Source organism: Platalea leucorodia (assembly GCF_965183815.1).
Source record: "Platalea leucorodia genome assembly, chromosome: 4".
NCBI classification, from domain to species: Eukaryota; Metazoa; Chordata; class Aves; order Pelecaniformes; family Threskiornithidae; genus Platalea; species Platalea leucorodia.
Window position 1 is genome coordinate 65,646,175 of NC_138826.1, and position 24,228 is coordinate 65,670,402.

A 24,228-nucleotide genomic window follows, 5' to 3' on the forward strand; every position below is an offset into this window, starting at 1 on the left:
CATGGCTGTGCCCTGGGCTCTGCCCGCGCCCCTCAGCCCGGCGCAGCTGAAGCGCCTGGAGCAGCACCGCTACAGCGCGGCCGGGCGCTCGCTGCTGGAGCCGTGGCTGCAGCCCTACTGGGCCTGGCTGGTGGAGCAGGTCCCGCTGGGGCTGGCCCCCAACGCCATCACCCTGGGCGGCCTCCTGCTGAACTGCCTGACGGCGCTGCCGCTCATCGCCTGCTGCCCCAGCGCCACCGAGCAGGTACCGCCCGCCACGGCCGCCGCCGCCTCCCCCTTACAGCCTGACCCCTTCCCCCGCCTGCCACCGTCTCCTCCCGGCACGGCCTCGCCTCAGCCCGGCGGCCCTGCCCCGGCCGCCGCCCCGCGGGGCCCCCGGGCCCTCTCGCCCTGCGGGCGCCGCAGCCCGGCCCCGGGCGGGCCGGTGTGGGGGAGCCACCCCGGTACCTCCTGACAGCGCCCGGAGCTGTCGGGCCGGTGGCTGCCGCAGGGTGCGGTGCCCTGCCACCTGGGGCTCCGTGGCGGCGGTACGCGGGGTCACGCCTTGGGGTAGCAGGTGTGGGGCTGGAGATGGGTGTTAAGGTTTGATTGCCGAAATGCCGGGGGGAGTTTGTGAAAGGGCGAGTTTCAGCGGGCTCCCCTCTCCTCCCCGGCCCTTCGCGGACCAGAGGTCTCCGTGGGGATGGGGCTCTGACCGGGTGCTTGGCCTCGGCCAGGCCCCAGCCTCCTCCAGGGACCATCTTACGTCCCAAGCCTGTGTCTCTGCTCGGGCAGCTTGCTGGGAAGGAGACGTAAGCTGCATCAACTCCCTTCTGAAGAGGAAGGCCGCCGAGGGGCCGTGGAGGTGGAAACAGCCGCCAGCCAGGAGAGAGGGTGCGGGATGTGCCCAGGAGCAGGGCAGAGCTGGGCGCAAGGCATGGCTGACACCCCTTCAGCATCGCTTCGTTCGGAGTCGAGGTTCGGTTGTGTTGCAGATGTGCTAGCTGACAGTAGCCCAAATGCCTTCTGTCCTCGCGTGGGAAACGTTTAATTGCTTTAGCATCTGGAGGTAAAACAGGCTGGTTAACGTGGCCTGATGCTGCTGTCGCTTGACCTGGGTTGCCTACAGTTTCACTGACGATTTAAGGAGCTCTGTCTGAGCTTCCCAGTCTGTTATAAGTATCCCAGTGCAGAGTCTTCAGGGTAGTTAGGGTGGGAGACATCAGCAGAAAATTGCTTTGTGTACGTAAAATATCTTGAAGGGTGGCTGTTGTTTTTCTTGCATTCTGATGGGCTTAAATCCTAATGGCAGAGGTGGCAATTGGTTGGGTTTTTTTAATAACTTAGATATACTTTGGTGAGTGTTCCTATTGATGGAAACACCCTTCTTTTTCTGTAGTTGCTTTGCCCTTTGTGGTACCAGAGGAGTTTGGGGCAGACATATCGGGAATTGATTTGATTTTGATCCAGATCAAAATTAACTTTGCTTTAGTGTAACCCTAATCAGTTCCCTGATTTGCATCACCAGGTAGAGGCACTCTGTGGCGTTGCAGGCAGCAGGAGGAGGGAGGACAGAGATGAGAGTGAATGGTTGGAAACCACAGATTGTCTTCTAGTGGCACTTTCAGAGTTAAAGCTATGTGTCTGGATGTTCGTTTTAGCTTTTTCTCTTTGCTATTCAGAAAAAAAGCAGAAAGTAAATTTTAAGTTATTTTTCCCTTAAGGACTCTTGTACAAAAAGGAAAAGGTTGTTTTACAGGCATCCAGAGAATTATTCCTTCCAGGAAAGCTTCGGTTGAGTTTTAGGAACTTTACTGTTTTGGTTTTTTTTTAATTGTGGAAGCTGAATTTTATAAGAACCTACAGTTTGGACTAAAATTCCTTGTTCAGATATCTGTATATCCTTTATAAATACGTAGTGTAAATCCAGACTCCTTATCCTATTGGGTTTTTTTTGTTGTTGTTGTTGTTGCCTCTGCACTGCGAGAACAGCCCTCACTTTCTCTTACGGCATCACTTAGGGCATCATTATCTCTCTTCTGCTTGTTCAATGACTCAGCTTGTCTTCCACCTAACTTGTCATGTGCTTGGATGGCTTTTTTTAAAAAGCTAAAACTGTTGCAACACTAATAGGTGCTATATGTACTGTTGCAATATCTACTTTGTACTTTTGACTTGGATGTGTAGGCTGGAAGGGCTAGGAGGAAGGTGGAACTGAAAATGATGTTAACGGTGATTGAATCACAGGCTGAACTAATAACATAGTGCACTTCAACATCACCTCTCTATACTGCCAAGCCACCTCTTCCTTTCATGAACAAGTCTTGATTACCTGATGGACTAACAAGAACTTGTTATATTCTCTTGGTGGAAGTGTAGGAGCAGTGGATAGAAGACTCAGATAAAATAACAAGCAGGTTTTGGTTTTAGGTGTTGGGGGGTTTTTTTATGAGTTGGTTTGTGTGGTTGTATTTTTTTCCCTAACCAGTCTTAAGTGGCCCATTTCTATTAGTCCTTTATTGAAAACACTGAAGTCTTGGTGTTTGTACAAACCGTCCAAAACAAGTAAGACTGCTAGCTGAAATCCCTCAGAGAGTAGCTGCTAGCAGATGCTTAGAAAAGAGGTTTTTCCCCAGTATACCCTTCCAGCTGCCAAAAGATTGTGGTTTATGGGTTTCTTGGCAAGGTGTTCTACTCAGGTTACTTGCTAGAACAGCAAATGATGGATCTATTTCCCCACAGACACCTTCCAACTCATGATTTTGCCTTTTGAATTACATGTTTTGAACGTGTTTGTACTTTCAGCTTCCATTATGTCCTGTTGCAGTGAATTCCACAATTTAATAATACTTTCCACACACACACACACAATGCAATTAACATCTAAAACCATACAATGCTCCCTTGTTTGCTTACTGTGTAGCTGTTATTTCCTTATACACTATTCTTTTTATCTTCATCAGCAGCCACTAAAAGCCAGTTTGTTACTGACCAGCACAATATGTTGTGGCTTTACAAAATATTGTCTGCTTCAGTAATCTTGACTGGTAGGAACATGGGTTGTGTCACTGATCCTGAAAATGGACATTTCAACATAAGCCTTATTTGCAGCCAAGCCATTAGTAGACTGCACCCCTCAAGTGCTGTTGTAACTAAAATCCATGTGTGTAGATCTTTGTAGAGTGCTTGTCCAGTTTCCTACTCTGTGTAACTTAGGACAGTAATCTATAGAAATAATATACATGACTGCTACACCAGGTGTGGTGGTGGGGAGGAGACTACCCGCACATTTCATGTTCTGTGGAGGGCTGAAATATTCACTGTGACTGCAGGCTGTTTTGTTTTTTCTTTTTTTCTTTTTTTTTGACACTAATTATAAAATATTTAGGAATGAAAAGTTTTGCTGACTTGAAGTATGAACAGTGTGTATATGCTGCATTAGAGTGTAAAAGGAGCACTTCTTAGGTGAGGATTTCCGTTTTATCCCCGCCCTTTGACATTGAACTGTTTTGCTCTACTGCAAGCTGACTTCTCTGAAGTAGCTACAGTTACTTCATTAGGTTTTGCACATGAACCTCTCGTTACCCCTTCCAGTTCTGGGGAAAACTGACATGTTAATTTTTTCCTTGCATCAACGCTAGGAAGAAAACTGGCTAAACATAATTCTCTACCTTATTAAAAAGGAAGAAGGAAACTGATCCTGCTGCTTTCATGGTTGCTCATGGAGGGGCCTAGCTTTGGTAATTCTTTGACCTCAGCCACAGGTCTCTCAAATACCATGGGAAGCTAGAATTTTAGGACAGAAGTTCATGCTAACAGTAATTATTATATCTATATTTATGTATATAAATTTATATTTATTTAATATTTATTTATATTAATTTAGATCTATTTAAAAAAAATCTTGTAGCAGTTACAGCAGGATCTAAGCAAAGAGTCCCCGAAACTGATCAGAATAGATTTCATCTGGTGATAAAGACTTGTCCTGCATGCTCTCAGCTTCTTAGGTTCCATCACATCTCATTTATTTGGGTTTTTTGAAGGCTTTTATTTCTGTTGTCTGTAGTTTCCTGCAGGTTACTGGGAATAGAGGAATACAGGAAGAAAAAAGCATGGATTATGGATTTGCAGTTTGGGCAGTGATGGCGAAAGGGGGCAGGAGCTCAAGTGTTTGCATGTAGAGAGCAGAGCTAGGGAGGGAAGGGAGGCTTGTGATGGCTAGCTCTGCAGAATTGCTTGAAAAATGATGTAGTGCATTTATAAAAGGGTGCTATACCTTGCTGAAACATGCTATTTAGAAAGCTATGCATACAGGGAGACCAAAAAGCAGGGGAGGGTCTAGGTGGCTCCAGCTACTTCTACTATTAACTGCTTGGAGGGAGAGTAATGTTGGTGAGGTGCTGTCTCTGCTTCTCTCAATCTCTCTTTTTAAAACTTCCTTAAAAAAAACAAAAACAAAAAAACAAACAAAAAAAACCCGACACAACAACAAAAAAAACCAAACACAAAAAACCCCCAGCAAACCCCCAAATCCCATCTTTTAAACTGAAAGAGGCGTTGTCTTGAGTTTTTTCCTGTCAGAGGGAGAAATGAAGGGAAGATATTGACAGGCATGGAATTATGTAAATAGCAAGGGCACAACTGGGCTTTGTGGGGGAGAGAATAAAGATGTAGAAAAGAGCGGGAACTGGAACAGCTGGTGTGAACTGGGGACGTGAAGGAAGAAGCATTAAGCCCCTGACCTGGTAGAGGAGAGGTGCGAAGCACTGAGTGGGGCAGGCAATCTAGCCCATACCCACGAGTGAAGAACGGAGCACTCAGTAGTGAACGGGAGAAAGAGGTATTTGGCATAAAGGAAGACAGCGAAGGTTCCGGAACCCCAACACAGAAGGACAGGAGCTCTTTCAGAGGGAGCTTGTTGGGGAGCGGAGGATGCTAAAGGAATGCAGGGAGTCCCTGGTGTGCATGAAGTGCACTTGGGCTATAGCATGATTATTTTGTTTTATTTTATTTTATTTTCCTCCCTGCCCTCTCCTCCTGCTGTAATACAGGTTTAAACAGCCCCTTCCCTTCTTCTGCTATTGTACATAGTGCTTTGTGCAAAACAGAAGTGAGGGAAACGATCCATATTTGGGAGGAAGAGGGAGGAAGTCCAGTAAAAATGTCTCTCTCTGTTCTGAATCTGTTCCAGAGAGGGGCTGTGTAAACTAGGGCAAAATTAGTTGCTGTGTTGCTGGATTGAGGAAGCGAGGTTATGACTAAATGTGATGAGTAATTAAGGGGGGCTGAAGCTTTAAATGTTGCATAAGCTTGGGCTGTTGAACTCTCTGGGCTTGAGAGCTTTGCTTGAAAGAAGTGGCAAGGGATCTTCTTGGCACATCTAGTCTTCTGCAGCTGGCCATGCTCTTCTGTGGTGCGGAATCACAGGAGCAGAAGAATGAGGACTGCTGTTCCACCTACACTTTTTCCTGAAGGAGAGGCATGCTGTACATACCTGTCAAATGCTGTATGCACATTGTTTTGTTTTGACACCCTCTGGTTCAGTAGATGACCAGACCTGCTGTACCAAATCTGTGTGTGACAAGATTCTGGGGTTGTATCATCTTTCGGACATCCTTTTTAGTTGAAGCAGAGAAGCCTTCTTTTTTGCTCCCCCCACCCCCTGGTTTGTGTTCTCTTCTAGTTCTGTGAGAATAGCATCTAGCTCTGGCCAAACAATACATTTGCTTGGACAGGATATAACTTTGGGCAGAGATAATAAACACCTCATCAGTGAAAAGCTGATGATTATTGGGAGCCTCCTGACCTTTCTGCTGAGTCTGTCAGCCGTGTCAGCATTCTCAAATGCTCCCACTTCTCCAATTTGCAAACTACTTGGGTCCAGCGTGGGAAGCTGGCAGGGGACATCCCTGGATGAAGAGCCAGGCATGTGAGAAGGTGGAGGAGATGGCAGCTGTAACTGCATTGAGAGGGTGGATAGCAGAGAGAATCTGTGGTTATTAGGAACTTCAGAAACTTCTGTGTACCTTTGGTGATTTGGAAAACTGTATTTTACCCATTAAAACATTAGAGCATTCATTCAATCTGCTAAATGCATAGTTGATCATGAGTGATCTTTGGTTGTTACCACTTTGGGTTTGATTTGAACTGACAGCCTAGGGATGAAATGCTGCAGATTGTGTTTCTAAGCCCTCTTAGACACCTGTTCCCCTGTTTTACTAGGATCTTCTTCCCTTCTTTGCAGCTGTGGGGATACAAATGCATCCGCTACAGGTGTTAATGGATACAGATATCCATACTGGGAAGAGGATGAAGACTTCTCCCCCTCTTTCCAGATTGTCCATGAGCAGAGCGTTCTAGTTTTGGAGTCTGAGGGGATCGTTGCTTTGATTTGTCCCAGCAGGAGCTAATGCAAACAGACTTGGATCAGTAGTCTTAATAACTATACCTCTACAATAACTTGAAACTCAACAAAAGCCATTGCTTTGTCAAAAAAACCTGATAAGAGAGGTTTGAGTTGAAGCTGATTTATTTATTTATTTATTTTTATATTTAATGTGTTAAACTTGTTTTGAGGTAAGGTAAATGTAGATGATGTTACCTTGAACAACAATTCTTGCCTCATGTTCTGTGGGTTATGGAAACTTTCATAAAATGATTGCAGTAACCAGCATGCAAGCCTTCTGTTTTGGTTAGAATTGAGGCTGTATTTCATGGAGCTTGCGTTTCAAAAGATTGTGATAATATGGCTAATGATAAAAAAATAGTGCCATAACAGGTTTCTGTTCCTGACTGGTGTTTCAATTATGGAAATGATCCAATTAAATATGAAACTGCCCATGCTCCGGCATTTGACTTAATTGGTGATGTGCCCCACGCTGGGAGCGGGGTGTGTGTGAATGCAGAGTGGGTAAGGAATTTAGCTTGCATATTTAGCATTGGATACAATCTACTTTTGTCTGTGATATTGAGAACCTGATGACTTTAAAGCAAACTAAAATCTATTTCAGTTATAAGTAGATGGTTGCAAAAGGAGGGAGGAGCCTAATGCAACCGAAAAAAACAGTGGTGTCCTGGACGGAATTGCCAGGTGTGGCCTGATTTACTCCCTAAAATCCAGGGATTAGCATGGCAAGTTTTGATAGATCTCAAGGTATCTTTTTGTAACTAGTAGAAGTATGTCACAGCAATGACGCCTTGTAAAACACTGCAAATTACCTTTGTGGCATTTCACAATAATATCGGTGATAAAATCGGAGATGTCTTTAAAATACTACTTCAAAGGACTGCAGTGAAACTGGTGGTTTCTCCTGGCCTTTCTGCTCATGATGCTCCATTCACAGGTTTGTGTCAGGAGCTGCCTCGTTTAGCAATATCTGTTATTCTCTGTACCACAAAGTTATTCTGAAAAAGTCAGTATAGCTACTGTGCTAGCTTTACTATGTGGATTATGTCACAAGTAAAATGATCTTAGCTTCAACAGGGACCTAACTGCGCTTTTATGTCCTGAAATACCTGAGCAATGGCTGACAGACCTCGATTTGGAAAGGCGGAGAGCGAGAACAGGGGCCGACAGGTAGCCGCTGCCTCCCTGCAGAACGTCTGACCAAGTGAGCTTGCGCCAGGAGAAGCCCTTGAGCTCTCTGTTCCTCCACAAGGCTCTCAGTGATCCATGAACCCAGGGTGGCAGTAGACTCCTCCTGTTGTCCACAGGCTCTGTCCTTCCCCCTTTGTCAGAGGAGAGAAACTTTTTCAAAAGATGGCTAAGAACTCACTTTCTGTTTTAACCCCATCCCCCAACACAAAATTCCTTTGTTTAACTGGACTAACAAGGGAGAAGAAACCTGAAATAACTTGACTAATTCCATTGGTAAACATCAAACATGTATTGCTGTAATCACTTGCTTGTTATAGTGTGCTCTTTGGGGGTGTATCAGATACCAGTATGTTAAATGTCCATTGGAATGAGAATATCTACTCATCCTCTTTCATCTGCTCGAGGCTTCCAACATTCATCTGTAATTACAATTTTTCTTAGTTTCCTTGGATTAAGGGGAAAGACAGCCCTGCCAGTTTTGAAGAATTTTCTAAGTTTTCTACATTTCTATGTACATACAAATCCAGACTTCTCAGCTATAGCTGGAGTCCCTAATTCTTTGACTGTCTTTTGCTTCAAAGCTGGGCGAAGCAGCCAACCGTTTGACTTTAAATGGTGGAATGTTTTATTAATGAAATTATGCAAATACCGGGTAGCAGGGAAATCATAAATTTGCTGACAGTATTGTTTCCATATTAAAAGCACAAAACTAAGCAATAACGTAGTGTATCAGCCAGCCTTGAATACATGAGGAAGTCTTAAATAACAGCAAAAAAGCTGTTCAGAACTGAACTTCCCTTAAGCATCCTGGTTCTTGGGAAGGATGTGTTTTGTCATCAGTCTAACTGGAGGCATAACTTTTTTCCTAGTTCAAGTCAATGAGTATAACGATGATGAGAAAACAGAACGCCTAGAGGAGCAGCTCACCTGATCTGTGTTCTTATTGCTGCCTTCTCCTGTCCCTGCCTATGAACTGACTGGCAACCGTCATTTCCCCTTTTTCCCCAGCAGTGACACTGGGTTTATGTGAGTGTGGACAAATCTCAGCTCACTGAGATTTGATCTGTTGTCCAAGTCTGCTTAATAGCCTTTACTCGACTTACACCAACATGATTAAGTGTATTACCTATTTGCATTGCAGGAGAGGAATTGCAGAGCTGTAGAGCCACAGCAGCTGTCCCTTACCTGGGAGTGGGAAAGGATTCAGCTCTGTGGCTGCCTGTAGCTCTTTGCTTGTTTAACCTGCAAGTTGCATTTCCAGCATTTATACCTAACGTTGGCTCTCTTTTTGTGAACAGTGCTTCTGAATGTTAAGGATACCACTGGAAACTACTTGAGGGAAAAATGTTATGTGTACTTTGTTCAAAAGGTGTTACAAATAATTAGGTTCCTTTGAACCTTAGACTGGTGTTAATGTAACTGATTCACAGCTTGTTTTGAAACTCTGATAGTCTATATTAAGTAGATAGTTGCTCCTTCATATTTAGTGAATGACTTAATTTTTTCAAACCCTTGCCCGAAGTGCCTATGTAGTCAATTTTTGTATGTTGGAAAAAATCTCTTTCCCTATAAGCTGAAGTATTATTTAGTAAAATGTAATAGGTTTTTATATCTATGTGTTGTAAATCTGAGCAAATCATCTAAGCATCTATCACATAAACTGCTGAGAACTTTAGTAAGTGCCTTACTACTATTTTCTTTTTTAAAGATTAATTTTATTTTCATAATATTTTTCAGCACAAAGAATACAAACAATTCTAGAAATACTGTGGTTTTAAGGTGGAAAAATAAGTGAACTGATGCAGAAGAGAGGTTAAAGTGTTTTGTTTAAATAAACAGAAGGACCTGTGTTTCACTGGTCTATCCAGAGTAGTTCATTATAGTAGTTACTACAGTTCATGTAGGACTAGTGCACAGAATTTGGTTTGTCCATTAACTAAGTAATAAATAGCACAACGTAGTATGGTTGTGTGCTGAACAATATTTTACCTTTAATGAAATAGATTATCAGCTAAGAAATTGGGAACTGCCTCGTGACCTTTTATGTGAATCTCTTGCAGGCACCTTTTTGGGCATACATCCTGGGTGCATTAGGACTTTTTATCTACCAGTCTCTGGATGCCATTGATGGGAAGCAAGCCAGAAGAACAAACAGTAGTTCTCCTCTAGGAGAACTCTTTGATCATGGTTGCGACTCTATTTCCACAGGTAGCCTTAACCTACTGTTACCCATCCTAGTTTTAAAAAAGTTACCTGTTTTCAAGAGGAGCTGATTAATCACAGATTTGTTGAAGTTGGAGGGGACCTCTGGAGATCATCTAGCCCAACCCCCTGCTCAGAGAAGGGTCAACATCCTCCCTTCTTTTAGGATAACTTCACCATCTCCTGGTCGCTGCAGCCAAGGCTGCCCCTGACCTTTGCACCCCTGCCCAGTATCAGGGAGGATATTTCAGAAGTACCTTTGGCAGACGTTGGGTAGCATGCATTCTGCTCTTACTTACTGGACATCTTCACGTACAATGTTCTTTGAATGAGCTAGGTGGTGAACAAAGAATTCTGTAAGAGCATGCTTAGAGATTCTTTACTATACATAGCCTGTGTTTTCCAATAAGGTACAGGTGATGCCTAATAAAGGATTTTAAGGACCTAAAAGACTGATGCTGGCATGTGAAACTAAGGATTCTGCTCTAGGAGTGAGGTGCCAAAATATCAGTTTGGTAATAGGGCCTCCAGCCTGGCACGTAGGAGAAGGATAATTTATATTCCTTAGAAGAATGAGTTTTAAAAAAGTTGGAGTCCTTAAAAAATAAGCCTTGCTCAGTTTTACTTCCCGTAACTTAGCTGCTGTTGATGGCAATGCCTGTACTTCTGTAGAAACTTAATGGCTGAAACATTTGTCCTGGGATTTGGTACCTTCTTTACACCTCACTTCCCAGAGAAGTGCCGCTACCAGCCTGTCTGAGCTGGGCCCTTCAGGTGAAGCTGTCAGTGTCGCAAAGAACAGGAGATGACAAGGCCAGAAGAAGGGAGAACGACCACTGTAGGCTAGAAGGCGGGGCCCTCGCTTGGAAGAAAAGGAGTCCTGTATTTTGGTCTCTCCTGCCAGGACTGTCCCTGAGGTTAGCTGCTCAGTGAAGTATCGGTCATATCATTACTTTGTTACAGTGATGTAAAATGCCTTGTGATTTTTTTTTTATTTCTCTTAACTGCAAGCAAAGAGGCTATATGACTAACATGTTCATTTCTGCTTTTCAGTTTTTGTTGTCCTTGGATCCTGCATAGCAATCCGACTAGGAACAAATCCTGACTGGTTGTTTTTCTGTTGTTTTGTGGGACTGTTCATGTTCTATTCTGCTCACTGGCAGACATATGTATCAGGCATACTAAGGTTTGGAAAGTAAGTAGGCATCTTTAGAAGTACATGTGGCTTAATGTCTGAGACTGCTAGCTACTTGATTTCCATTTCTTCTTGGTTTTTTTCCCTGCTCTCTCTTCCTCTCACCTTCTTCCTCATCTCCCTGCCACCCTAGCAGACTTGTGTTTTACCTGGCAAGAACTCTAGAACTCTGCATAATACTGAGCAGAGGATTTGTTCTTTTAGCAGCTGATTTTCGCTATATATGCTTTGTTTGCATGCGTTTGGCTCTTTTGTCTGCAGATTTGTTCTCGGAACCCGTACAAGCACCATGCAGGCTCAGGCCAGAGAGGTCTTGCCTGCAGTGTAAACAAGTGCTCTTTGTAGGAGTAGGAACAGAGCAAGCATCTACAGTACCTCCCTTTGTAACCTCCCAGCCGCAGAACAGTTTCAGCCCAGGGGACTCTGAACCACATGCATTTTTAGAGAAATTCCTGTGCTAATGGGTTTCTCTTCCATAGACATCTTCAGTCTTCCTTCGAACAAACTCTCTGCATCCATTGCATCCTTTGTCAAGGAGTTCCACAGAGCTATGGCAGTGCTTGAAGAATTACCACAGGTTTATTTGGGGGCTTTGCTTTTAATCTGTCTCATATTGGTTTTGATGTCCTTTTAGGTTTTGTGTTAGGTCACAATTCTAGTGATTGCTGTGATGCTGTTCATGACTCGGTAGAAATTTCATCTGTTCTCACTACAGCGTGGGAGGAGGAGGAGTCATGACGTTCATGTAGAGGATAACAATTTCAGTTTAACTCCTAATAGTGTGGGGATTGCTGCACCCTCCTGCAGCTGTGGTGGTGCCTAGCCATGGCCTTCTGCTGTTTTTAAACAATGAGCTGCACTTCAGTAATGATTTCTGAAAAGAGGAAAAGATCAGAGACTTCCATAGCAGCAAAATTGGAAATATGTGATAGGTGAAGGCTATCCTTCTGATAATCCTAGTCAATTGTTAAGTCACCTGTTTATAGGCCTACTTAGCTCTGACCTGCAAGAAGCACCTTAGCAAATCTGCACGTCACTGGGCGCCCAGGCTAGTGATCAGCTATCCTTGCCTACTGTTCGATGTCTGTGTCGAAAGAAAGCTGTCTCTGTGGTAATGCTAAGAGCTCTTTTTATTCGCTGATAAAGCATTTTACCACACAAATGATAACTCTTCTACCTGCCTATCCATCCTACTTTTTTTTAAAGGACATCTTGTGCTGTAAACAAAAATAGATGCTTCAGAGTGATGGCTGAAATAGGATAATTTCCGTACATGACGGTGGACTACAATGAAAGGAGATGAATCTCATGAGCTCTGGGATTTTGCATAAATGATTTTTTTTCTGTGCCTTTCGTTATTGCATAAAATGTGACAATTTCCTTACATCAGGAAGGCACTGAGGCTCCCATGCCACATAAAAACTTCTTCATTAAAAACTTAATGGCTTCTATGTAAATATAGTGATAGTGCATAGTACAAGCAGTTCGGAATGGCCTGGTGTTCCGTGCTTACTGTTTGAAGTTAAATAGAAACAACTTTTCTCCAAGATAACTTATTTCTGTTTAGTGAGAACAGGTCAGAGTTGTTTCAAGGCTAGCAATTTTATTTCTCTTAAGCATAGAGGTGATATAAATAAAGGCAATAGTATATTGCTCTAAATATGATAATACTTAATAACATGGACGGAAGCTTTCACTGATGCTGTTCCTGAGTTAGTGGCACTTGATTTTAGAAGTCAAATGACAGATGAGAGAGTCCTAGTGCTGATGGCCAGGAAGGATCAGAGCAGCTGGGTCTTGTGCCACTGTCGGGTTATGTAGAATACCGCACAGTGTCTGATTAAAATCTTTGGACTCTGATTTGGGCTGTGTTGCAGTCAGCCATCTGAGCCTCTGTAAAATTAAGTACTAAACTTTGGCACATATAATGACTCAGCTTCAAGTTCGAGCCTCTTCCTGCCACCAACAACAGCAATTACAGTACAGCTTAGAAATCTGGGTTTTAATGGTACAGGCGTGCAAGCTCTGAACACTTGCACTTGCATATGGATGCTTTTGTATGACAACTGGCAAGTTCAGTGCGCAGCTACAGCAATGACTGGGCAGATGCAGCACCTCACCCCTGGTAGAGAGGGAAAAGCCCACTCCCCGCAGCGCTGTCCTGTTTCCCCCCTGCACAGACTCTGTCACTTGACTTCAAGCCAATTCATGACATGGGCAGAAGATTAAAAACCTACACGAGGCTAGCAAGCTGCGCTGGCTCACCTTACAGTCCGATGAGCGCAACGGCTAGTACAAGCGAGGGAGTGCGGTGGTGTAGGAAGGAGAGGGCTGCCCATTCCAACGGCTTTGGACGGTGACGAGCGCCTTAGCATGTCGTCTAGTTGCAGCTTAAACTTTGGCTCTTCTAAGACTAAGAGTCTGAGGCTTGTGATGAAACTGAGCATGTTTTATCACTGTCTTTCCGGTGAAGGAAGGGAGCTTAATGTTACTGTAATTATCAAGATCAGATAAATGTTTTTCATTAGCCAAGAGCTGATTCCTATCTCCCTTTAAAAATACAGTTTCCTGTGCAAGCGGTTCACGTGCTAAGCAAGTAATGATACATGTTGACTTTGGTCATAATACCTTAAAACAGCAAATTTATTCTAACTGCTTAAGGAAATGTTGTATTTTAAACATCCATTGTCACTGTTTGCTGCTAACTTCAGTACAAAGATCAGGTACCTGTCTCAAAACCTTCGGTAGCATAAACAGTACCTTAGATGTGCACTTATTTATTTATCTTTTATTTACTTCAAAGCTTTATTGAAAACACCATTTCTTTCTCTTGAGCCTCTTCTTAACTTTTTTATATATTTACGTCTTCTCAAAACATTTCATCAATCAAATAGGGAAAGAAAGAGTTTGGCTATCTTGTCTGAGAACGGAAGAGGTGGAATAGAATAGACTTTAGGGGGCATACAAGGCCACCTACTTTAAAAATGTTTTTATGGAAAAAAACAAGATATCAATTATATGTCCTCTGAAACAGGACAGATGCTTAGCGATCTACTGACTCAGTCCTCAAAATACTGCCCGTGTGCTTTGCGGGCTGTATCTGTCAAGTTTTCATGATACGATGGCTTAAAGAAATCCCTTCTGTCCAAGCCTGCACAGTCCATACTTTTATATTATATGCTTTTAATGGAAATGTTTGATTTCATTTACTATGAGCTTGCCTTAAACTTCGATTTGATGCTTACACAGCAGCAACTCTGTACATTTATACAAAATTCTCAAGTAGTTAACAACGTATTCATTAAAGATTTTCCCCCATTACAATTATACGTAGCTTGCTCTAGATAAGGAGTATAGGTTTAATTTTAAATCTTAACCAAAGATGTGTGCCTCCATATAGAGTATCTTTCGCAGTCAAGGAAAATCATATTCTGTATATGTTAATGTAATTTGAAGTACTTTTAAGGAGACAATTTAAAGTCACTGTTTTTTGATTTCCCCCCTACCCCCCCTTACAGCAAGACGACGTTTTCTTTAACTAAATCTCCCTTGTTTTCCTTCATAGAGTTGATGTAACCGAAGTTCAGATAGCCATAACAATGCTGCTCTTGATATCTGCGTACGGTGGAACAGCAATATGGGACTACAAGGTAACTGTGTTAAGTATTCAGAGTTCCTGTTGAGTATTCCGTTCCTGTTAACCGTTCACAGTTCCTATGGTATTTGAAGCTGTCTTGTGCAAGTACCATCAACACCTACTTGTTGTCTAATGTTCTGGTTTAGCTTATTGTACAAATGTAGGTTATTTTTATGTTGTAGTTAACTTTGATATAATGGTGTGACTTCCTATGCACAAATTTACAGTTACATAGAGGGGAAAAAAAGACCCCATCTGCCACATACGAACTTCTGATCTGGAACTAATACTCTGCAGATACTTAAGCTTTAACAAATAGGTTTTCTCTAGTTTTATTTCTTTTGTATATTTTATTGTAAGACACACATTTCTGTTCAGTTAAATGATTTATAGGATGCTTTATTTTAAAATTTAAAGATTAAATGCTTTAATCTAACAAAACCATGGGATGAAGTGAGGGGGGTTTTGGTTAAGTAATCCATATTTACATGCCGATGGAGATGTACCGATTTTTAACAGTTATGTCAGAGCCAACATAAATGTAAATATCTATATTTAAATAGTAAGTTTTCTGTCCAAAAGCATTTCCCCATCTCTGGATTTTATTCTGATCTTTAAAGATGCACTTTAGTGGATGGGATCAAAAGTATATTAGACTAACATCTTCATCCTTTCTAGGGTCTTTACTCCAAAATGTATAGTTCTGCTTGGTTACACTGCATGGAAGAGCTGAGACCATTCCATGCTATTGATAACCAATGCAAATTAATCTAAATGTAAACCACCAAGTAATTCAAATTGATTCACGAGTTTACTCAGCAATTAAGAATTGTTTAGCTAAACTTTGTTTCCTTTCCCCATCCTGCAAGATGTTTTTGTTCTATTTTCAAACAGCTTATTTTCATGTTGGAAAATAAAGTAGGTGCATTAGACTTTAACTGTGATTGATTTTTCTTCAGTATTAAAATCTGTGGCAGTTATGCTGTATCTCAAAGCAATCTATATTCAAAAATATAGTCAATGGTTCCAATTTATTACTACTTCTTTTTTTTAAATCCTCTGCTGCCTATGGAAGTTTCCTTGAAACTGCAATTGATTCTGAAAGGTAACTGCTTAATTAAAATTTGTGTCTGGAGACTATTCTAAATGCAAAGATACAGCATACAAATAACATGTACCAAAACACAAAGCAGGCAGATGGTGTTTGTGTTTCCTGTGGTTCAGTATTGTGTTACCCAGTGTAACAGAAGGAACTGTCCTTCTCCCCCCTCCCACGCCTTGGTGATGCAGTAGTCTGTGTCAAGTTTTTGCTTATGTAGTAAAAATATTTGAAGAACATTGTAAGGCCAAACAGCGTAAGATTTAGCTGAATTTCAAGACCAGAACTTAAGTACTCAGAAAACAAGTTTAAACATTACGAAAGAAATTTGTCATCTCCTTAGTAAGGAAACAAATTCCGAACACGGTCCTCCTGAGCTTGTTCTCGGGAAAGTGATAGTTCAAATAAAACAATTGTTTAGTAGGTAGCAGTGGCTTTTTTAATCACTTTTTAAAAAAGGTGTTATCCTTAACTTTTAATATCTTTCTCTTGTGTTTCCTAAGGTCCCTTTGGTGGGCTTAGAAGTGAAGTTCTTTGCAGTTTTTGGCATACTCTGTGGAATAGCACTTTCTTCTTTCAACTACTTCCGTGTCATCTTTGGTGGAGGGGTTGGAAAGAATGGATCTACAATAGCAGTAAGTTGCTTTAGAAATCTGAATGAGGGTTGAAGAATTTATGCCCATAATGTATTGCATTTCAGGTGATCATAAGGGTTTTATCTGTTTAAGCAGACAAGCATGAGTGTTGGATGGCTAAAGCAAAGACTTCATTATCTACCTTCTCTCTGCCTGTTACTGGATTTCTTCTGTCGCAGGAACTGGCAATGAATTTTCTTACAAAAAAATGGTCACTGCAAAGGATACTAATAGTATTTGCATAATGCTAATGGACTTTCCCTGAGTTTTGACAACTCTTGTTTTGTTTAATGGGATTTGCAGTACATATAAAATCTGGACCTTCCTGTGTGACTGAAGCCTAAGACAAATTTTCTGTCCATTTGTATTTCAGGGAACAAGTGTCCTTTCACCAGGCCTGCACATTGGACTACTCATCACACTGGCCATTATGATCTATAAAAAATCTACAACTCGGTTGTTTGAAAAACATTCTTGCCTGTATGTCTTGACATTTGGATTTGTGAATGCTAAAATCTCACAGAAGTTGGTGGTAAGGAATCTTGTTTCAGTCCTAAACCTCCCAAAACTAAACTGGTTCTTGGCTTAATGCTTGCTGGATCAGTGGGCACTGCAAGTTTTCCCATTCTGTTCTGCCAGTTTATTACCAGTGTCGTTACGACCAAGACTCTGAACGAGACTGAGGCTCCTACAGAGACGTTAGATATGACATTGATGCAAACACCTGCTTGTTGTTGAATGTATTGGTTAGAACTTCCAGTTTTAACTTACCCCTAGAAATATACTGTCTTTAACATTGCAACTGTGGTCCTTCAAGCCTTACTAACAGTGCTATGACTTCTGGTTTAATTATCTGAAATAGGAATTTAATCATTAAAATGAAGAGACAACTTTTCTATCTTTATCTCTTTTGTAATTAAAAACTTCATCAATGGATTAAAAAAAATTAAATCTGCCTTACTACATATTTGCTAACAACAGTAGTCCAGCCAGCTGATTTTTTTTTTTCCTCCTCCCCTCCCAGCATGACATTTGTCAAACACTAGAAAACAGGTATTCTACAGACTGTCTTGCTAAACAGTTCTCACCTAGTGAGCTACTAACTTGGTTCAAGAGAGAGAACACTGATAAGAAGACTGAGCCTTAAGATTGAACTTGAGGCAGTTTTATTCTGTCAGACACCTTGGCTCCCTTGCTCACTCAGAGGAGCCCTGCGTCCTCGTCATCAGCAGTCATCACTGTACGTATGTCAGCTCACTCACAGGCACTTCTGAGCGAGCCATGTTTCCCTTGATGCGTTACGTGTCTGCTCCAGAGGCAAATATGTAAAGGTGGTGGGGAAAGGAGTTCGTGGGTTTAGCTCTCCCAGTCTTCTATTTCTGGAGGCCTTGTCCTTTGGGCACTCCAGAGTGAGCTAACTGCAGTAAAACCTTTGGCGTGACCAGGTGGGAGGCCCAGTGGAGACATGCGCCAAGGTCTGTGCAGTTTGTGTGGATGTGCCAGAGCTGCTCCATGGGCGCTAACCCTGCACAGCTGTTGGACATCACGCCAGATGTGAGCCAGGAATTGCTCCCTGCAGGAGATCCCTTTAGCGGGAGAGGTGCATCCTTAGCTGGCTCAGAGCGGAAGCCTTTGTCAGCTCTCCTCTGGCTGTAAGCCTTTGTGGTTTCTCCTGTCTTTAGACTGGGATGCTCACAGGCTTTTGTGTGAATTTTGCTGTCCAGCATAGAGTTGAACATTATTTATATTATGCTAAGAGACCACCATCTTCTCTTCTGTAAAGTGTCTCTGTGCACACATCGCTATCTCTACTAAATAGTGAAAACAAGTCTTGTCACCTAAGCAAAAGCCTAGTTTCGAGTTAGCTTTTGGCTAAGTAAAGCCAAAATTTTCAAGTTAGACTTGAAAACAACATTTTGTGTGAATAATATTCATTTTCAGTAACACACTTGCATAGTCTTACCCTTCAAATACAGCACTGAAAAAATAAGAGTGAGGAACCCCTGCAAATAGCTGAAATGCACTGGTATAGATGTCACTGACAAAAGAACACTGAAGGACATGTACACATTTCTTATCTAATAAAGTCAACAAATACCAACTGATAATTCACATAGCTGTTATCGCTGATTAAAGTGCTAAATATTGATTGAATAAACTGGAAAGAGGTTCCTTGGTCCTTGGGAAAGAAACTGCCAGGGAGCAGCAGGCCGTGAAGCATTTGTGAAGCCCTTGGCCTGCCTGCCGATTGCTTCCTAAGAACTGTGGACAGCAGGGTGTTGCTGCGCAAGGATATCGCGCCAGTTTTCTGATCTTGCAGTGATGCGTTTTTGTGTCTCTCTTTTCTTTTTCCTTTTTTTTTTTTTTTTTTTTCTCTTTTTACATAGGTGGCTCACATGACAAAAAGTGAAATCTGCCTTCAGGACACTGCATTTATTGGGCCAGGACTTCTGTTTTTGGACCAGTACTTCAACAGTTTCATTGATGAATATATTGTTCTATGGATAGCATTGGTAAGCATTTTGTTTTATACTTTTCATTTGGAGCATACTTAAAGGAGCAGATTGAGAACTGTCCCTGTCATTCCGCTCTGCCATTTCTGACTTGCTCAGATTTCAGCTGTCGCTGCGGAGGGAGTGCCAGGATACCATGTAAATGTGTGTTTTGGGAGCTGATTGGCTTTCTTTCCTTAGAACAGAGATGTGAAAGTAAATTTACAGATCTCTTGTAATTATGAATTAGTTTAGGTGGTTTGTTTAAAGTTATGCTGCGAACTGCAGACTAACCTTTGTTGATCAGACTTTGTAAGTGTTCAGTGCTGGTTGTTTTTTGGGTTTTGGGATTTTGTGCTTTGTTTTGTTTGTTGTGTTCTTTTTTTTTTTTCCCCCCTTCTAAACTAGACCACTCTATAGCCGTATGTTAAAATGCTTGTTAAACTTGTCACTTGGATAGATTCTGATTAAAGTATAGCTGAATTTATAGTAGGGACAATTTAAAAAAAAATATTTGTTTGTTTTTAACCTGTTCTGTTTTGTTCTTTTGAAGTTCATATCCTTGTTTGATATGCTGAGATATGCCACTGGTGTATGCCTACAGATTGCTGCTCATCTTCATATACATGTCTTCAGAATTTCATCTCATCAAGCTCCTGAACAGGTTCAAAACCATAATGACTGATTAAACAGGTCAAGGACAAGAGGAGAAGCAGTTAGGGGAATGCTGAATGAAGCAGCCTTTCTTTTTTGGGAAGACAGATTAAGCTTTTGAAGAAAATAGTTTTATGAGAAAGCTCACTCTATCCCAGATATTGCCAGATGTTAGAATTGCTGAATACAAAGCCCTGCAGATTCTGTTATGATCGATACTTCTGAACCAGGCTGTATTTCCCCCTGTGTTCTAGACCTTGCAGCTGTTATTTCATACCATGAATACCACATTTGAAACTTTTGCCATTTCCTGTTAGGTGGCCTTAATTCTGTACTTCTGGTCTGGTGAATGTAGACTGCAAACCACGGTGCTACCAACCAGAATTCGAAGAGGAATTTCACTTTTCCCTAGACCAAGTGACTAATCTTCTAGCGTTAGTTTCTGAAGTCTTCTTGGAACTGCTGTGAAGTGGTAGTCAGAGGTATCAATAAATACAGTACTGCATTATTAAGACTAGTAAAATGAGGCACCCATGAGGTAAAACTACTCGTTAATCTCTGTTCTGGTATTTCTAAAGAAAAAGCTACTGGATCAGTAGGATGAAGGAGGTATAGCTCAGGAAAATTCTCTTCTATTTCAAAATACTGTTCTGAGTGCCTTTAGAATTCATGCATTCTCTAGTATCTAAGTACATAACCTACTGTTACTAAATACAGTTGTAGCTTGCATTTTCTTTCAAGGCCAGTTTCTGGTTTTGTGGTCATAATAAGGTTTGCCTCATGATACTCCATCATTATCAAGACTATAGGTAGTTGTGTACTTTGAGGACGCTAACTTTACCTACCCTAACTTGTATCTGTGAAACTGCACAAGTGAATGACAAAGTTCACTGATAAACTTAAATGACTGTGACTGTTTGACTGTGACAATGCAACTCACCCGTATGTAATTCCCTCCTAAGTATGTTTGCTCTCGCTGTGTTCATCTACCTTATAATCTATCTAATTTGTCTTGTAGCTATCGCTGTACTTTGTCCAAACAAACTGCACGGAACTAAACCCTAATGTATAGCAAAACTCTCCAAAACAGAAAGTCAGGCCCACTCTCAGCCTTTCTTTAAGAACAGACCCACTGGCTAACATAATGTGCCTAGCTGAAGGGCTGCTGTTGTCGTTAGAGAAAAGCTGAATGAAAGTAGCTTATTATCTGTATGAGCAAATAATGACTTGCACACAAACCCTATATGCTTAAGCTCCTTTAAAGAGGTACTCTTTGAATATGATTTTTGTAAAAAGCTGTTGAATGTAACTGTCCATTACAACTTCCAGTTGCTGACATGTAGCTGAGCTGTGAGTTCATGAAGTCTTTCCTGAACTGCACAATAGAGAATGCTATGGTTTTTGGGTGGTTTTGTTTGTTTTTGTTTTTTTTTTAAAATATTACCACTGCAGCTTCCTAGGTGCACATTAATTCAAGAAGACTTCCTGAGGTGTTCAAGGAACTTTAAAAGTGGTATATCATCTGCTAAATTTGGAGGGAATAAAATACCATCTACCACACTCCTGCCTGAGAAGGATATACTGATACACTTGAGGGGTAACTGTAACAGCTACTGCCAAAGGACTAGCACTCTAAGCAACTAGTATCAATTCCAAATGAATCCTACTACTCCTGTTTGAGGCTGGGAAAGACACAGCATCTACATGTGAATTTAGCTTGAACTCAGGCCGTGGGCAAATAGAAGAGAAGGTGGTAAAGACCATTTCTGTTTGTGTGAATACTGTCAACAAATTAACCACCTGATGAAAAGACATAGGCAATTTTTTTAGAGTGAGAAGATTTGGTTCCCAGAATGCTCAAAAATGTGTCATGTAGTAGTAGTAGGTACAAGTAGTTATAAGGATATGATTGAGGTATGTGGATGGTAGGAGACTAATGCAGAAATCGGTCAGAAAACCAGAAACATGAGGCAATACTACCAAAGAACCTAGTATTGAAGACAGGAGGCAAAACCTGTTAACTGTATTTCATAGAATCATCTAATTATCCTTAGAGGGCTGAGACTCAGCAGCACAGGTACAAATTAGCACCTGTTACCCACCAGAGGCCTGTATTGCCTCATACACCATTCTAGCAATGTAACTTCTGTGTTTGCTCCTTCCCTGAGTCCCCACAGACGCAGAACAAAAAGAGCTCCATACCAGCTGCTTGTTCAGCTTCTGTTGCAATCTAATACCTGAAGTTTCTGTAAATTAGCCATCACTAATCTGGCTCCTAGAACTGGAGAACCACCATCAACTGACTTGATTCTGAACTAAAAATGCTAGTAAGCTGAGGAGAAGAATCTGTATGGACTGGTTTTGAAATACATTGCTATGAAAACATCACATTTGTGCGTGTGGGGGTGTGGATGGTTTTTGTTTTATCTACTATTGTGTTAAATCTAAGCATTGAATATGTTAGGAACTACCTAATTTGAAAAAAAGTGGATATTCAGGCATAATGGTTTTCTATAAAAACAAACTGCATGCACACTGAGCCGATTGTTTAATTTATAGTGATTTACTGTAATGAGATACATGAAAGATAAACGCTTTATCCTGAAAACTTAGGCCTCCCTAAATTGCTAGTCATTTGGAATTGCAAAAAGTAATATTCCATCTCAAAGGCTTGTAATAACTTATACTAAATAAATGAGCTAGATTACTTTAGCAGTGGTTCTACAAGAACTACATACCCCAAAATGCATAATGTTTAATTATGCTTACTTGAGCTGATATCATATAAAGCTGTGATAGCCAGCTCATCATTTAACTAAAGAAACTTGCTTTTTCGACAAATTACAGCAGTTCATAAATCTCTTACTAGTACAAAGATATTACAATGTCTAGCCTAACAAAAGAGTTAACAAAATTTACTTTAATTTACCATAATACACTTCATTAAACAATCTTATATAAGCTATGCCATGCTCTGTGAACTTTTATAACTGCTGATATGTCAGCAGACTAAATGTTGAAACTATGAAAATCTTAAAGTCTGCAGCTTGTGAAAAATGCTTGTATTTGTACAATGTACCTAAAGGCCTAAAGTTGTTATGTAAAATCTGGGTAATGCATTTTTCATTAATTCTGCCCATTGTTACAACTTGGCATTATAAAAAGTGAAACAATTTAAACAGTCCAATGCTATTGAAAGTGAGTATTAAGTAGTTAAAGATTAATTGGACAGAGAGTAAGTGGTTTGGGGTCCATACTGCCCCCTCCCCCCCCCCCCTGTAAATTTACTAATATACATTCTTAAACATTATCAGACATGAGATTAGAACAATCCATGAAGGCATTTAATAGGAACTTTAAAACATTTAAATCTCAACATCTGTATGGCTAATGCCTATACTTGTATCGTGTTACTTAGGTACAAGTTGTTTCTCCATTGAGCCATCAGAATAACATGGACTGAAGAGACTTGCGAACAGTTGCCATCTCCTGCTGTTGCTGTTACAAGAAAAGGAGATAATACTGAACAAATGCCATATCAATATGATTCCTTCGAGCCAATTAAATGACTGTCAAATGACTTTCTTATAGAATGTTCTATTTTTGTATTTAACTAACTTCTTCAGAGATGTGATACTTACAGTGTCCATCATAATCTTCTTCTGCAACATAGCCATTTCTTTGCGAAGTTCACTTTGTGCGCCAGCTAGCAGATTTTCATTGCTCTTCTCCAGCTCTTCCATGCTCTGAAGTTAAGGATAATTTTAATTCAGAAGTGTGCAATGTCAAAGGGTTAACTTCAAACAAACAAACAAGCAAACCATTATTCAGACTACAATTTAATTTTTACAGCAGCAGTGGTCACTTGATAAGTGATTAGTTTTGTCACGAACTTGACAGACAAATCATACAGGACTTCCTACTCCTGTCTGCGTTCCTGTTTAAACAATATAAACCCTGTGAAGGAAACGGTCCCTTCCACTCAGCATCTTTGACGTCTCAGCTAGTTATCCTGCATTTCAATAAAGAGAAGAGTTCTACAAGAAAAGATTATACAGACATCTTTCAGGAATGATAGGGGTTTAATATTATTACAACCTTGGAGACCTGAAGTAAGGACTATAAAACCCACTAAATTTCCTTCTTTTTGCACACTTCTCCCCAAATAAGCCAAGTAAAGCTCGCTGGTTATCTTCCCTTTTGTACATACAATTATGCCTAACCCTGTGTATGGGTGTAGTTGCATTTTCCTTGACTTGTGTTTAGTTAAGCTTATTTGAGGCTTCATTTCTATCTTTTGATCTTCTTTGAGGGGAAAAATCGAAGTAATACTTGATCTTCTGATACTTTCATCTTTGATGAAGACATTTTGGAAATTTTGGAAGTTACTACTTGTTAATGCTTCTGTAATATTCTCTGTAAATTTCAGCTAAATTTACAGCTAAACTAAAGAGTTGCTGTGTTTCAGATTTATTTTTCAAAGCTACCAGACTTGAAAAAAACCAAACATATCATAACTAACTGAAATTTCAAAAAACGACCAGTCAGGAAATGACTTGAACAGAAATTAAGATTTGGCAGAAAGGGACCTGGGGTCCTGGCGGACACCAAGTTGAACATGAGCCAGCAGTGTGCCATTGCCGCAAAGGCGGCTAACGGTCTCCTGGGCTGCATTAGACACAGAGTTGCCAGCAGGTCAGGGGAGGTGACCCTTCCCTTCTGCTCAGCACTGGTGAGG

General features: G+C 41.1%; 2 protein-coding genes across 4 annotated transcripts in view; one reads left to right on the top strand and one right to left on the bottom strand.

The window, feature by feature from the left end:
* Positions 1-23,050, top strand: CHPT1 (choline phosphotransferase 1). 2 transcript variants are annotated; one of them, XM_082310722.1, is made up of 9 exons: positions 1-244; positions 9,637-9,784; positions 10,832-10,973; positions 14,539-14,623; positions 16,213-16,344; positions 16,718-16,876; positions 18,732-18,857; positions 19,390-19,500; positions 22,909-23,042. In XM_082310722.1, exons 1-9 carry the CDS (start codon positions 2-4, stop codon positions 22,951-22,953), a joined length of 1,191 nt encoding a protein of 396 aa, XP_082166848.1. In that variant the 5' UTR covers position 1; the 3' UTR covers positions 22,954-23,042. The 2 variants fall into 2 exon arrangements, with proteins under 2 accessions (XP_082166848.1, XP_082166849.1); XM_082310723.1 differs by lacking the exon at positions 19,390-19,500 and having other exon boundaries at positions 22,909-23,050.
* Positions 19,519-24,228, bottom strand: part of SYCP3 (synaptonemal complex protein 3) — a 14,486-nt gene continuing 9,776 nt past the window's right edge. The window contains exons 7-8 of one of the 2 annotated variants that reach the window (XM_082310725.1): positions 23,132-23,236; positions 19,519-22,988 (exon numbers count right to left, since the gene is read on the bottom strand). In XM_082310725.1, the coding sequence (XP_082166851.1) occupies positions 22,935-22,988; positions 23,132-23,236 (159 nt within the window). In that variant the 3' untranslated portion in view covers positions 19,519-22,934. Of the gene's footprint in view, positions 22,989-23,058; positions 23,237-24,228 lie in introns of those variants that run through there. The other variant, XM_082310724.1, reaches the window with a different exon arrangement.